Source organism: Gambusia affinis, linkage group LG07, assembly GCF_019740435.1.
Source record: "Gambusia affinis linkage group LG07, SWU_Gaff_1.0, whole genome shotgun sequence".
NCBI lineage: Eukaryota > Metazoa > Chordata > Actinopteri > Cyprinodontiformes > Poeciliidae > Gambusia > Gambusia affinis.
Genome location: NC_057874.1, coordinates 4,721,183 through 4,735,189, shown reverse-complemented (window position 1 = coordinate 4,735,189; position 14,007 = coordinate 4,721,183). Strand labels below are relative to the sequence as shown.

The window sequence follows — 14,007 nt, the reverse complement described above, 5'->3', positions numbered from 1 at the left end:
TCCAATGAAACATGTAAAATGAGGAAACACCAGTCAAGTTGCACAAATGTCCTGTGGAATGATGCTGAGGACAGTGAGAGTGAGTCAGCAGTCATGGCTGCCTTCAAATGACGGCCATGACTGTCGTGTGAATAGAAAAAGATCTACGGAAATAATAACGCTAAAAAATAAAACTAGTCAGAAATGTTGTGGAAAAACACAATTCATTTTCTGAGTTTCAAAAGTTGAAAATTTCTCAGACATTTGGTAGAAGAAAACAAGGACATTCCTTTAATTTTCATTTTTGAAGTTAATCTCAGACATTTTCTAGACAAAACATTTAATTGAAAAATTTCAACTTTTCAAACAGATTTGAATTCAGAGATCAATCTGAAAATGTCTGAAGTTTTTCTCCTTCTGTCAGAATCACAACAAACCTGTTATGTTCTCCATCTGTGCAGAAATGACTTGTGAATGATTGCAGTAAACTTGGAGACAAACCGGTGCTTACGGTGCAGAGAGTACCCATGTTTTTCAGTTACATCACTGCTGCTCGCTTTCACACAAATGTATTATTCCTTTACTGTTTTAGATTTTTAAAGCTGGATGTTTCTGAAGCACATCTGCTCCCTTGTCAGCTTTATGCTGACATGCACAAGGCAGGTCATATTTAAATGTGTTTCTAGCTTCCTGTATAAAAACAAAAATGAAAAACAATTCTAGATATTTTAGATAATTTTAAATCAGATCAGTGGAGTGGTATCATTAGAATTACCTTTGTGTAGATCTGATTATCATATTTCAGAAAATAAAAGAACCTAGTTGAAAAATCTAAAACCTTCCTAAAGTACATATTAAATCTAAGAACTGAAAAAAACAAAAAAAAACTTGGACGTTCCTAAATGAGTGTAACGCTCTGTAAAGCTGGATCAAGCATCTCTTACACCTCACCATGAAAACCGTTGGCAGATATCAACCCTGACCCATAGAGTGTCTCTATTTTATTTATTTTATTATGAAAACCTGTTAAAGGAAGGCGGTTTGGGTTTTTGTCTGCGTTTCATTATCAGCTTACAGCTGCCAGTCTCGCTCAGTGTCAGGCAGCTCATTCCTCTGACTGGCAGCTCGCAGTCATGATGCTGTGGAGTTCAGCGGTGCTGGTTCTGCTCGGACTCTCTGGGCCTCTGTGGGCTCAGCGGCCGCCTACAGTGTCCGTCAATCTGGACCTGAGTCCGGAACAGCGATGGGAGCATCTTCAGGAAGCTTTTGATACAGATTTAATGAAAAAAGCTGCGCAAATCCTCATTAGGTAAGTCCTTGTATGTTTATGTATAAATAAAAGTCATTTATTTACATAAGTAGACACCAGTTTGGATAAAAACAAAAACAAAAAACGTGGGCTTAAAATGTTTTGACTGAGGGAATGTAAGCAACATCTTAGCTTTCAAAAGAAAGTCTTCAACTCAGTTTAATATTTTAGTTTCCATGAACACCTTTGTAGAAGAGAGAGGTAAAAATGTAGATTTATATTGAACTTTTTCCTACTATCTTTATTCTGCCAGGAAATATTCTATAAATGGAGCTGGCTATTTTATTCCCTTCTAACACAAGTTACTATTTTTGTTAGTAGTATTTTTGTTCCAAGCTCCTTTGGATGTCCTACAGGACACCGTTTTATCTTAATGGTAAATCGGTGAGATTTGTTGACACGTAATCACTGTAAAAGGACATCAAGCTGTGTCAAACTTTTCGGAAATCTTGAAAACTCAGCGGATAAGACATCAGAAATGTGACCTTGACTGTAGTGTGTGTGGCTTTTTGGGAGATGTCAGAACAAGAAACAGTTTCCCATGGCTGGTTTGAACTTAAACGCTGCATCGCTTGACGAAGAAAGAGTCAACATATTGCTTCTTATGGATTCTTCTCTAACCCACAAACTGGGTCACAATTTTTGATCCAAGTTAAAGCTTCTCCATCTTGCTTCCAACAGTAAAGTCCTCCATGTCCAACCGGTGCCTCTGATCACTCCGCCTGCAGCTAATGCTACGCCAGTTTGCAATCAGCAGGATGCCGTGTGATTTGTGCTTGTAGAACACCATCAAACTTCATCATTGTTTCAAATGTGACAATAAATAAATGAGTGTGTAATTGCAACAGACAGATTAATAATACATACTAATATATCTTTAAAACAACTTTTTTGAAATTTATTATCTCTCTATTCAACTTATTTTGTGAAAAGAAAATTCTGTTTGGTAGGCCTTTACTCTTAGACACTGAGACAATATCTTCTATCATCCATACGTAAACAATAACCACGATGCTTTTTATCTGTGTTGATAGTTCACAGGTTCCAAACTGGTTGCATAAAGCAACGAGCCCTATTGTGATGTCCCTGGAAAAACACATTCCCCAGCCGTACGCTGGGGAAATCCGTGGAATAGCCAGCGTGATGAAAATGAACCTCGCTGACGTCGTCATCCTCAACTTTGCGTATGAATTTACCGCGTATGTAAGGTTTCAAGTCTGTTCATATAGTTGTGAGTGCATCCAGGACTCAAATGTTCACAAAGTCTAAGCAGGAATGAAAGCAACATGTCAGAAAGCTCATGAGGCTCATCCACCGTTTCCATCTGCAGTTACTGCACAAGCATCGTGGCTCAGGACAAGAACGGGAACATCTACCACGGCAGGAATTTTGATTTTCCACATGCAGTTCTGAGGAATCTGACCATGAATGTTGTCTTCTTCAAAAACGGAGAGGTATGATATGAGTTTATACTCATTGAGCAACAGAACTGTTAAAGGAGCCATGTTGATCATAAAGTAATCTCCCGATTTTGAGATACCACAATGTCAAATTCATATCAACATTCAAAATGCTTCCTTAATAGCTAAACCCCAGGTGTACTGGAACAGGTGGTGGCAACATAAAACGTATACAGAGAAAAGAAATTGGAGTTTAAAAGTGTTTTATCTCCAAGAAAAAGTTTTACAAACAAGCAAGTCAGAGAGTTTAACCCAATTAATTTCAACCCAAACAAACTTAACTTTGCAAAAAATCTAAAGTGGGTCAGATGCAGTCTCAACAATTAAGTACTTAGTTTATTACACTTTATTAAATTGTGCCTTTCTTTATTGATATTATTGGCCAAAATCTTAAAGTTTAATGTTATCTTAACTGGCTTTCTGCTGTGGAATAATGGCCGTAACATAATCAACTGACATTAACATTATTCTGCATTGTTTTTTATGTCATCCTAAGATGTTCAGTGATGTCAGTGAATCATGGTGGCCTGTGAAAAATGTTAAGGCTCCTTCTAGTATGTTCTCTAACCAACAAACTTAGTCACAACTTTTGTTTGCTTACCCAGCATATGTCTCAACAGCATTAAACCAGCATTTGGGTTAAAGAAAAAACTGAGATATTTTTGTGTATAAAAAGTAACAGCTTGTTAGTCATTTTTGTGAATGATAAAATTGTCTCTGTTACAAAGTTAGCTCCTCAACCATCAAATGAATACTATAACTTTTAGCTAGTGTTGAAGCTAAGTACTCTTAGCTTCAATCTCCATGACATTATCTAGCATCTTCTCTGTCTCTTTTTTAATCCAGCAGTTCTTGGCACAATGTTTGGTGAAAACCAGCTAAAAAAAAATGTGCTAGAGGTTGTGTTGGATAAGCAATAAGCTAATCGTGTCCTGATTATTTCTCTTGTTGGAAAGCAAGACAAAGCTAGCACAGTAGTTGTGCTCATATTCATGTTGCATTCATTTTCACAGAAATTATTTCCTAAGTTATCGTTAACTATGACTTTGCATACTGTATTGGTGAGCAGTACCTTGCTGTTAACTTACTAGACGACAGCAGGCTAGTCTTCAAGACACAGTTGGCTAAATCACCTCATAACTCGCACGGCACCGTGAGACCATCGCCAACAGACATGTTTGTACAATATTTGGCTGGGCTTGGTGTTTCACTCATAGCTTCTTTGGTATTCTGAAAACGTATCTCTGTGGTAAACCCAGACAAATTTCCCAACTGTTAATTCTTCCATCAAAAACCTGGAGCTGGATGAATGACACATAGTTACACATATTTGTATGGGTATTAAATTATAGCTGGTGAACTAAAATGCTTGTGTGATTATTTCGTTGATGCAACTTTCTAGCCAGCGTACTTTGGAACGTCATTGGCCGGTTATGTGGGGCTATGGACCGGAATGAGTCCATACAAGTTCACTGTGTCTGGCAACCAGCGAGGTAAGACTGCTAACAGTAGCTGCGTTTCCATCACAAATGTGTGTGAATCTTTTCTGCTAATGTTGATAAACCTTAGCAACACTGCAATTTCGCATTTGCAGTGTTTCCATTAAATAAGAATTGAAATTAAAATCACATAAATAAGCTTGTTCACTTGATAAGTCATTGAATAGCAATGGGAAGTAAATAGTTACATAAAATATACGGTATTCATAATTCAGCCATGGCACTAGTGCTCATCAGGACGTCACCGTCTTCTTCAGGCATTGGAATGACAGACTCCCTATACTTGGGAGCGGCCTCATACGCGGCGTTTCGGGGAAAATGTAGCCTGCGATTTTACAGAAGAGCTATGGATTCAACATGTTCGTATGACACACAATTTTTTATGAGCTGTGCGATTCTATGAGAGCTCTGGAGCCAGTTGCACATTGTTTAAAATAAAATTTAAAAAATCATCCTCCTACTACTTCCTCCTTCGACATTTCATCAGTAGCAACATCCGGCTTTTGATCATGTGATTCCTGATGCGAAAATAGTGTCTCCACTGTAGTTTTGTAAAATTGATCAATTTCAATCAGCCTCGTCCTTCCTCGTCATGTATCAAAAAACATGAGGGTTTTTTTTTTCTGAAATTGCCCTGTTTCCATTAAGCATGCTTATTTTCATAACTTCAATTTGCGCTATTCTGTAATTAATTGAAGCGCATTTACTTCCGACACTGTTTCACGCCTGTTCATCCCTAAACTTCTTTTTCATTCCTAAGAAACGCAGGTTTGGTCAAACTGGTGGAAGAATGTTGTGTCTGCCATCTTTGACCACAGTTTCCCGGTCAGCTGGCTTATTAGGGTGGTGAGTAAATTACAGAATATTACAGGATAATAAAACGACATGACATCACATCAAAATCAAATTGTTGGTGTGGTAATGACGCAGACCCTGGAAGAGGCCAAAGACTTTGAGGATGCAGTCACGCGTCTGTCCAAAACCCCCCTCATCACCGGGGTGTACTACATCGTGGGCGGCGTGCGAGCGGGGGAGGGTGTCATCATCACCAGAGACCGAAAGGGCCCCGCTGACATCTGGCCCCTGGAGCCTTTAAATGGAGGGTGAGGAGAATCTGGTGAGAGTCGGAGCACCAATGAAGCAACATGTAACCCTTCCTCGTTTGCTTAGATGGTACAGAGTGCAGACGAACTTTGACCACTGGCTTCGTCCGCCTAAAAAAGTCAATCGAAGGTTAGTTGACTCACGGGGTGATGACACATCCATGATGTTTGGTTTCTATTGTTACACTGCTGTCATGTGTTCACTTCTTAGGGATGTAGTCATGAGGAAACTGGATGCCGTGGGCCAAAATCGCATATGTATGGATAAACTTTACCAGGCAAGTAGTGAAGAGGTCATGCGAGTCACAGCTCATTTTATGAATGTGTGGATTAATACAATAATGGAGCCCTTTCCTCCAGGTTCTGTCTCTGTCTCATGTGTGCCTCAGGTGAGGGTGAAATTGTTATTATTTTTATTCCTGTTGTCTTTTGTTACCCAGTAGTTGTTGTTGCTAAAATGGTGAAGAACCACACAGACCAGCAACGGGCCATCAACCTCTGTAGGAATGTTTGTGTCTCATTAGCTTTTTCAAATTTTGTCACAATATAATCACAACATTCATTTGTCTATCAACAGGATTGTTCTGACATTTGAATGAAAAGCAGTTAATTTAAAACGGGTGTATGCTGGTCATGCATTCCACAAATCTATAGAAATAGTGGAAAAAAGAAAGAGCTATGCCTCAAAAGACTGAGTTGCAATAAAAAGTGATTTTGCATTCAACTTATTTAGGTTGAATGTGAATGGACTCTGCATTCATCATGCCATATCTGTAAATAAAATCTGAAACCTCTGCATTATGCAATACTTTGTGTTATCGCCTAGAATCTTATTAGAAAGCCCTGAAGTTTGTGGTTACAATATGAAAAACTTGTAAAAATGTTTAAGGCATACACATACCTGTGTTTCAGTCACATTTTAATATCTATAAACATCCTTAGACATCTTCTTAGATGTGTAACGGTATATCAATATTTTCTTGATCAAACCATCAGAACTACAATCTACACAGCACTCATGAGTGCAGCAACCCCAGAGGAGTACACTGCAGTTCTCAGACAGAAGGTATTGCAGTTACATCTAAAATGTTAATGTTATTGAAAATGGTTGGCATTATCCCACGCAACTCACGCTATTTTTTTTCTCTCTCTCTTTAAAGGGCTGCCCGAAGAAGACAAAAAGGAGCAGGGAGTGATGAGTGAATGTTTGAAAATAAAATTAATACAACTCTTACAGGGACATATGGCTTCATCCCAAAACATCAATTAAAAAAAGAAAAGTAAAAAAAAAAATAGTGAATGTTGTGGTTTCTTTCTATTTTTCCCCTTCGGCATGAATGGAATGTTTGATAAAAAAAAAACTAAAAAATAAAATTGGTTGCCACCAGAAGATGGCAGTATAGCAGGGCGGTTTGGTAAGAACGTGAGGCGAAGAAGAAGCGGGAGTGGACGCCTGTCGGTGGGTCACATGATATGACAAAGCAGTAGTTAGCGGCTTTCTTCCAGACGGCAACAGACTGCGGTTACTGACTCCTCCAAGATGCTGGCCCTCATTAACAGACTGTTAGATTGGTTCCGGTCGCTTTTTTGGAAAGAAGAGATGGAGCTCACGTTAGTCGGGCTTCAGTACTCTGGAAAAACCACATTTGTCAACGTGATTGCTGTAAGTAGCCAGCGTTAGCGAAGACGCATAAAGTGGGCCCAGGCTACTACCTGGGAGAGGGTGAAGGTGTCTGTAAAACAATACATGTTTTGTTTTTGTTGCAACTTCTAGGACGGTTAAAAAAAGAGAACATATTTGCAAGAAAAGATGCTTTTGGTAGTGTTTGGGTGAGACAAAGTGCGGGAGGAATAACTCTTTGAAACAGCTGGTGTTGGAGAATGACGAAGTTCTCGGTATGACTGTGTGCTTACTAATACACCGGGTCATGTGACCGCGCTGTCACAGCTTTGTAGCGGCTCCCAGTGTGTCCACAACACCGGTCTGGGCTCATGGCTGAAAACAGGCCGTTTATATTTGCTCTGGAGTGACCGGGGCTAACGATGACAACCATAAGTTTTTAGGTTCCTTTTGAACTTGTAGAGAAAAATATAAGAATACTCTGTGCTCTTTTAGTGCCTGGTGTTTCTTGAGTTTTTGTTAGCACCTGTTTATATTCTCCACCAAGAAATGCTGCTCACCTCGCCCACTGTCACAGTTCTCGCCAGCGACTCTCCAATGCAGTTGGACCTGTTTGGTAATCCTTTGGAATTAGAGGAAAGGCTAAACAAGTTTGAAGAAATGGTGTGAGGCAATAGTCACTTAATTCCAGGTTACTCAGCTGCTTAGGTGTACCAACCAGACTTTCCTGCAAAATGAATCAAAAATAATGCCACATATTGCCCTGTCACCTATAGAAATACATATCATACGTTGTCAGTCCCCCCTCACCCCCCACGTGTCTCTGACGTCACACCAGGCAGCTGATCAGAGTTGTTTTCAGTACTCCATTTTCTATTTTTTGAATTGTTGTGGTTTCCAACAGGATTAGTTTTGTGCTTCGGTTTTTTGTGCATCCCTCATAAATGTTTACTGCATTGTCTTTGACCCAAGTTCAAGACATGCTTCACTGTCGGTTCTTATTTAATCTACTGATTAGACTCTTCAGAATGTACTGTCATGTTTTATAAGCTGAAAACAAAACAAAAACATTTGATTTTTAGGCCAGTTAACATTATGATAGGCTAGGTTTTAAAGTTTCTTAACCTTTAGACTAGATTAGTGCACTGCCTACCAGCTGCCTGAAAGAGTGCTAATGATGCACCTTTTATTTATTTTTTGCTCACAAGAAAAGTGTAGAAAATATTTCTGATTGCAAAAAAATAAAACATTAACAGCGACAGGTGTGGAAACTACACACTCATCACAAAGGTAGCTACTAGCTGCATGTTAAGTAGTTGACTGCAGGCTAGCGACCGGAACTGATTCATAATTATCCATCCAACACCAGCTTATTAGACTTGTCACTGAATGAAGATTAGGACAACAAAAATCTTTAATATTTGTTGCAATAAGCTTAAAAAGTATTATTACATTTAATTCTGATTATAATGGCAAAAATGAATAGTGTATGCTACTTTAGCAACATCAAGAATAATTGTTGCTTTTCTGATGGGGGGGGGAGTCATAATCCTCTACATATTGTGCATATCAGTGCTATTCTGGCTGATATGTTTAAATTAAACTGGTTTATTCAGTTCACTTAATAGCTCAAAAACATTCATAAGTGAGTAAAATAACACGAGTCTGTTTGTAGAACTGCTTTTCCCTGCAGGCTTGCCTCAGTTTGACAACAATACTTCTCTTCCATTCTCTCTGCTTGCCTCAGACTTTCTGAGCCGTTTCTACCACGAGACAAAAAGACGGTCTCTGCATAAAGCTCGCTCTATAAAAACATACAGATGATGAAGACGTGTCCATAAAACGTTAAAAATATAGATTTCTTTTTAATCCCCTCACTCAGTCCTGCATACTCACTGGGTTCTAGCCAAGCATCTGTTTTCGTAACTTATCATAAATGTGTTTGAACTAGAATGTACAGAAACAAAATGTTGAGGGAGCGTTCATGACATCACACCAGCCGTCATATCAGGGTGATTAATGGAGGCAAAACGTTTCCCAAAGCAGCTGGGGGAAATGATGTCCATCGATTAGAAACTATTACTGATCTAATTCATATCCACAATCCTGCTCACTCATAGATTTGAGATCAAATGACACCATGACGACTTGCTCAGAGATGCAAGTCATCCACATCTTCTATATTAGAAAACATTCTAATAACATATTGTGCTTTATTTCTCTCTCTCTCTCTCATATGCAGTCAGGGCAGTTCAGTGAAGACATGATTCCCACAGTCGGTTTCAACATGCGGAAAGTCACTAAAGGCAACGTAACAATAAAGGTAAGCCAGTTAACATGGAGCCAATTTCTGTTTTCCTAAAGCTTTGGGCTGTTGATCGTAAGTTAGAAATGTGAAAGAAATTCTACTGTGAGCACAATAACAAGCTAAATGTGCAGTATTTTAATAAGACACAAGAAAGCAGTCTGATTGTTGTAGGTGAGGATATGAGTCGCATCAGATTGGTGAACCTTTCTCTGCTAAAGTCACTGGATGTTTCTGGCCTTGTTTACAATGAGATCAAAAGACAACAAAAACAGGTAAATAAGAGTTTTCTGTAGCCCTGTGACAATAAATCAATGGCTTGATAAATTAGGCCTGGCTCAATGATTTCCATCTGCATGATTTATTGTTTTTTCTGGATGACTAAAGTCTTCATCCTGGGGCTTTGGTCTCAGCTAGCTCTTTTTTGGAAGGACGGTTTTGTTTACACAGGCTTCATAATTCATTTTACTTGTTTCTGTTGTTTTTATTTATTTATTTAAGATATTTTCCAGTTCCGGTGTTAAATGTTCATTAGAATTTAACATTCGATTTTTGAGAATGTGTTCTTGTGTTATTGGAAATGGACTGAAAATCATTTCCAAATCCAACAGATAGAGTTTGGAAGCTCAAGAGGTAAAAAACGAAGCAACTTTACTGGGATACGTTCAGCCTTCCTGGTAGTTACCCACAATCTTGATTTCTTAATCCAATCCTGAATGAACAACAAAAAAATGTTAGTTTTTTTTTTTTTTTGTTTGTTTTGTTTAAATACATTCTTACTTCTCTGACTTTGTTCACGGTTTACGTGTTCACTGACTGGAAAAATGTGTTTTTATTTGAGTTTCTGACCAGCGGGTTACTGATGTGTCTCGTGAGATTCTGGATACATCAAGAATTCTCAGGATGCCTCCAGATGACCTCCAACGCTCAGAGCAGCAGGCGGCTCATAAAGAGCAAGTGTTTGGTGTTGACTTTGTGCTCTGACGTTTCAGATATGGGACATAGGCGGACAGCCCCGCTTCAGGAGCATGTGGGAGCGCTACTGTCGAGGGGTCAACGCTATCGTGTAAGCTACCGCCGTTCTGCTAGAACGCCAGGCAAAAGTTCAACATGAACATTTCATAACGTCTCCGTTTTGTTCCTTCAGTTACATGGTGGACGCAGCAGACAGAGAGAAAATAGAAGGTTCCAGAAATGAATTGCACAACCTTTTAGAGAAACCACAACTACAAGGAATTCCTGTGAGAAATGTCTGATCTTCGGAGTAAAACATTGACGTTAGCTTTATCCCGAAGGGGTTCTGATAAAGATTCCTTTTCCTTTCTCCAGGTTTTAGTCCTCGGTAACAAGCGGGACTTACCCAACGCACTTGATGAGAAGCAGCTCATCGAAAAAATGTGAGGAATGCTTATTTTATTTAGTTTCTGTGACTCTAAAGCACTAAAACACTCGACAACATGTGACACATTGCGTTCTAAAGTTAACGTCCGTCTGTTGTTTTGCTTTCATGTTGACTCCTAATTAAATGTACCGTCCTGATCTGTGCAGGAACCTTTCTGCCATTCAGGACCGGGAGATCTGCTGCTACTCTGTGTCCTGCAAAGAGAAAGACAACATAGGTAAATATCAGAGGGATGTTTGTCTGGTCAAAGTTGAAAGCCAGACGTGAATCTTAACATTCCGTTGTGTTGGTCAGTGGGACTAAAGAAAAGTGACATTGTTTTGTAGGGGTGCACTGACTGCAGTTTTTTGGCCGACTTTTGATTTTACTCTAAAAGGTGTGTTTATAAGGCCTTTTCTTGATACGTTTTCTGCAGTTTAGTAGTTTGTCTTTATGTATTTAAAGATTACATTAGATGTAGTCTAACTGTGACCTAATAACATTTCTGTCCATAAATATTCAATGGGGCTAAAGCAATAAAGAAATCATTTTTGAGCAGTTTGCACCAATCAGTTTTTAAAAAATGTTTTTTTATTTTGCAGATTCTGATTCCAGCTAATACAGATTTTATTTTTATTTTTTTTTAAGTTACCTTTATTTTGCTTGATGTTTTTTTATAAAGCCTTTTCTTGACCTAGTGTCTGCAGGTTGGTTTATCTTTACCTTTACAATAAGGGTGCACTGTTAAATCGGCCCCAGTTTGCTTAAGTTTGGGAAATCATCGATTGACCGACGTTTGCATGTGAAAAGGTTAAGTTTTTTATTTTTAAAGATCAGAAAACTGCAGTCGGTGCACCCCTAATTTTTGTTAGTTTTCTTTCTACATTGGCATGTTTCTATTAAGCGAATTTTGTTTCCGTAATTCCAATTTGCGCAATTTTAAGCCCAATAGAAACACAGCTGTTGACTCCAAATATTGTCTTTTCTTAGTAATGCCAGTAACTAAACCATCAATATGTTTTCCTTTGACCTCAGATATCACACTGCAGTGGCTCATCCAGCATTCAAAGTCACGAAGAAGCTGAAAAAGCAATCTGCCTGCCCTCCTCCCCCACCCAAACACCACCTCTGCCCTGTTGCAGCGCTGGCCTCGGCCCCCACACCACACCCTTCAGTCCAGGGTCGTCAACAGTCACCCTTTGCACTGCCTCTGTGAAGTAATCCAGCTCTCTTTGCTCACTACCGCCCCCTTTACACTACTGTAGATGTGTATCTTCCTGTACAGCACTACCCCATGTCCTCCCCACCAAACCCCACCCGACAGACCTTGTCAGGAGGTTTCTTCCTCTAATCAATGATGTCCAGGAAGCTAACGGTATTACAGCGTGCTGTTACCCCCGCTCCCAAACGTCAACCCCCTACCCTGTTCCTCATCAACATTCAGTGCGTACGCGGCATTTAGTGATTGTATCTTTGAGCAGTTATTTGCCAAAACGACAACGGTTGCTTCTGCCTATTCCTTTTGTCATTTTTTTATTTTTATTTTTTTAAATCCTGATCTTTTGCGACATTGCAAAAACATTCTTCATTTGTGTGGCATTTGAAAGCGTCTCCTACTCGGCTGTCTTAAATTCAAGTTTACACGTAACTTTTAAATCTCGTTAAAAGGTTAAGGGTTTTCGGTGTGCAAGATTTCCCGAGCCAAATTTTAAGTGCCTTTGACTGCGAAAAGTGTCCCAATCAGACGGTTAGTATTCCTGGATGACTCCTGTCTTAACAGCACCTATAGACAATCTCGTTTTAAGCTCCCCATAAATCACGTAAGCGCGTCACGATGTCTGACAACGGAGAACGGAGGAGAAGATGCTACTTTTCTCATGGTTGCCGGGGCGTCCGAAAGCCTTTTTGAGTTATGTCTGTTGCGTGGAAAGCTGGGACAGATTGATGGGAGTGTTTTTACACAAAGGGCCGGGCCGGGCCACGGCGCAAGTCCAATCAGGTGTCTCTCTCAAGGTGAGTTTTCTGTGTAGGGGTCGGGTTACGGAAAACCAGTGTTACGGCGAGGTTCTCCCTCGTTTGAGTCACCTCTGTTCAGATTAAATGTTTCTCATTTACTCGGGTTTGTTTTTTAGTAACAAGGCTAATCGGTCAGACCACTATCGTCCTGGTTGATGTATCTCAATCAGGGTTTTTTGGGGTTTTTTTCCTCCTCATGCTTAAATCTCTGGAATCATGTCCCTGCAGGATGCCACTATAGCCACGCCCACATCACTCTTATTTTCTCCCATGTAGTCCATGCATCCATTGTCGGGACCACAGCAGCAGTGAGGGAGGGGGAGCTGTTCATTTGGCTCATCTTGCAGAAAGCTTTTTGTTACCTGTGAAATAAATATAGCCTATTCGCATTATTTGTACCTGCATGTGCTGGGCTTGCTCACACTCATTGGCAGACTTTGTAAATAAGACGTTAGCAATTTTATTTGAATAAATGCTCTTGTAGATGTCATGCATTATCTCCCTGTGATTGCCAATAAATTTTGTTTTTATTTATAAGGATTTCCGACATGTGCTGTCTTTTGTGAAAGCGTCATTTTGCTGTTTCGCCACTAGATGGTAGCAGAGGGCTTTAGGACGGAAATGGTGAGGCTAACGTGGAATATTTTTGAAAGTGATTTTGAAGCAAAATGAAAGCAGTCGCTGAAAAGGCGTGGTTTGTTTGCAGTTTTCAAGACGAAGAGAAAATATAGTAACATGAACATTTTCCGCCGTATCACTGATGAGTTCTTCCACTTCCATTTGTTCTAACTATTCATTGCAACACATTTAACCATGTTGTACATGTAATTTTTACTCACTGTTCAAATACCAAATGCTATTTTTTTCTTTTCTTTTATTTTTTACTTTGACAGGAAAGTCGTCTGCTTGTCATGTACGTCACATATCGGAGTGTCAAAGAAAATCCAAAAACACACGAGATTCTTATTTCCTTATTCTTCAATATTCAGTGTTAAAAAAAAAAGAATTTCTTAAACAACAACCTTATTTTCTGATTTTCTGTCTCCTGACATTAGCTCAAAGACATATTTTTGCTGATTTAGTTTCTTGCATGCCCTACTAACTTCCTGTAGCAACTGATAAACATCAGTGCGTTATTTATTTTTTTGTAATCAAAAAGTACTGCGTAATTGTGCAGTGCAAGAAAATTAACATCTGAAGCTTGATGTCAGACTAGGTCATTGCGCAAATGAATATTCTGTTTTGATCTGCATTTTAATCCTTATTATTTTAATAATCTGAATTTGACCAATGAAAAACCACTTCAGCCTGTCCAGATTTTCTTTACTTGGTTC

At 39.2% G+C, this 14,007-nt stretch overlaps 2 protein-coding genes across 2 annotated transcripts; both read left to right on the top strand.

Annotated features, from left to right (window-relative positions):
* The first annotated feature begins 1,088 nt into the window (after positions 1-1,088).
* Positions 1,089-6,592, top strand: LOC122833719 (N-acylethanolamine-hydrolyzing acid amidase-like). The gene is made up of 11 exons (XM_044121532.1): positions 1,089-1,288; positions 2,323-2,487; positions 2,619-2,742; positions 4,151-4,241; positions 5,008-5,093; positions 5,178-5,350; positions 5,418-5,480; positions 5,562-5,628; positions 5,711-5,739; positions 6,347-6,416; positions 6,511-6,592. The coding sequence occupies exons 1-11, from the start codon at positions 1,113-1,115 to the stop codon at positions 6,544-6,546; spliced, it is 1,080 nt and encodes a 359-aa protein (XP_043977467.1). The 5' UTR covers positions 1,089-1,112; the 3' UTR covers positions 6,547-6,592.
* Positions 6,593-6,763: 171 nt separating this feature from the next.
* Positions 6,764-13,213, top strand: LOC122833718 (ADP-ribosylation factor-like protein 8B). Its single transcript, XM_044121530.1, has 7 exons — positions 6,764-7,013; positions 9,214-9,294; positions 10,269-10,342; positions 10,424-10,517; positions 10,606-10,673; positions 10,825-10,895; positions 11,693-13,213. The coding sequence occupies exons 1-7, from the start codon at positions 6,891-6,893 to the stop codon at positions 11,740-11,742; spliced, it is 561 nt and encodes a 186-aa protein (XP_043977465.1). The 5' UTR covers positions 6,764-6,890; the 3' UTR covers positions 11,743-13,213.
* Positions 13,214-14,007: the final 794 nt, after the last annotated feature.

Bases quoted from the DNA above. Each gene is read 5' to 3' on its own strand.
- LOC122833719 (XM_044121532.1), top strand. From the start codon at position 1,113: ATGATGCTGTGGAGTTCAGCGGTGCTGGTTCTGCTCGGACTCTCTGGG. The intron at 4,242-5,007 runs GTAAGACTGCTA...TTCATTCCTAAG, and splicing joins TGTGTCTGGCAACCAGCGAG to AAACGCAGGTTTGGTCAAAC. The intron at 5,351-5,417 runs GTGAGGAGAATC...TCGTTTGCTTAG, and splicing joins CTGGAGCCTTTAAATGGAGG to ATGGTACAGAGTGCAGACGA.
- LOC122833718 (XM_044121530.1), top strand. From the start codon at position 6,891: ATGCTGGCCCTCATTAACAGACTGTTAGATTGGTTCCGGTCGCTTTTT. The intron at 10,343-10,423 runs GTAAGCTACCGC...TTGTTCCTTCAG, and splicing joins CGAGGGGTCAACGCTATCGT to TTACATGGTGGACGCAGCAG. The intron at 10,518-10,605 runs GTGAGAAATGTC...TCCTTTCTCCAG, and splicing joins CACAACTACAAGGAATTCCT to GTTTTAGTCCTCGGTAACAA.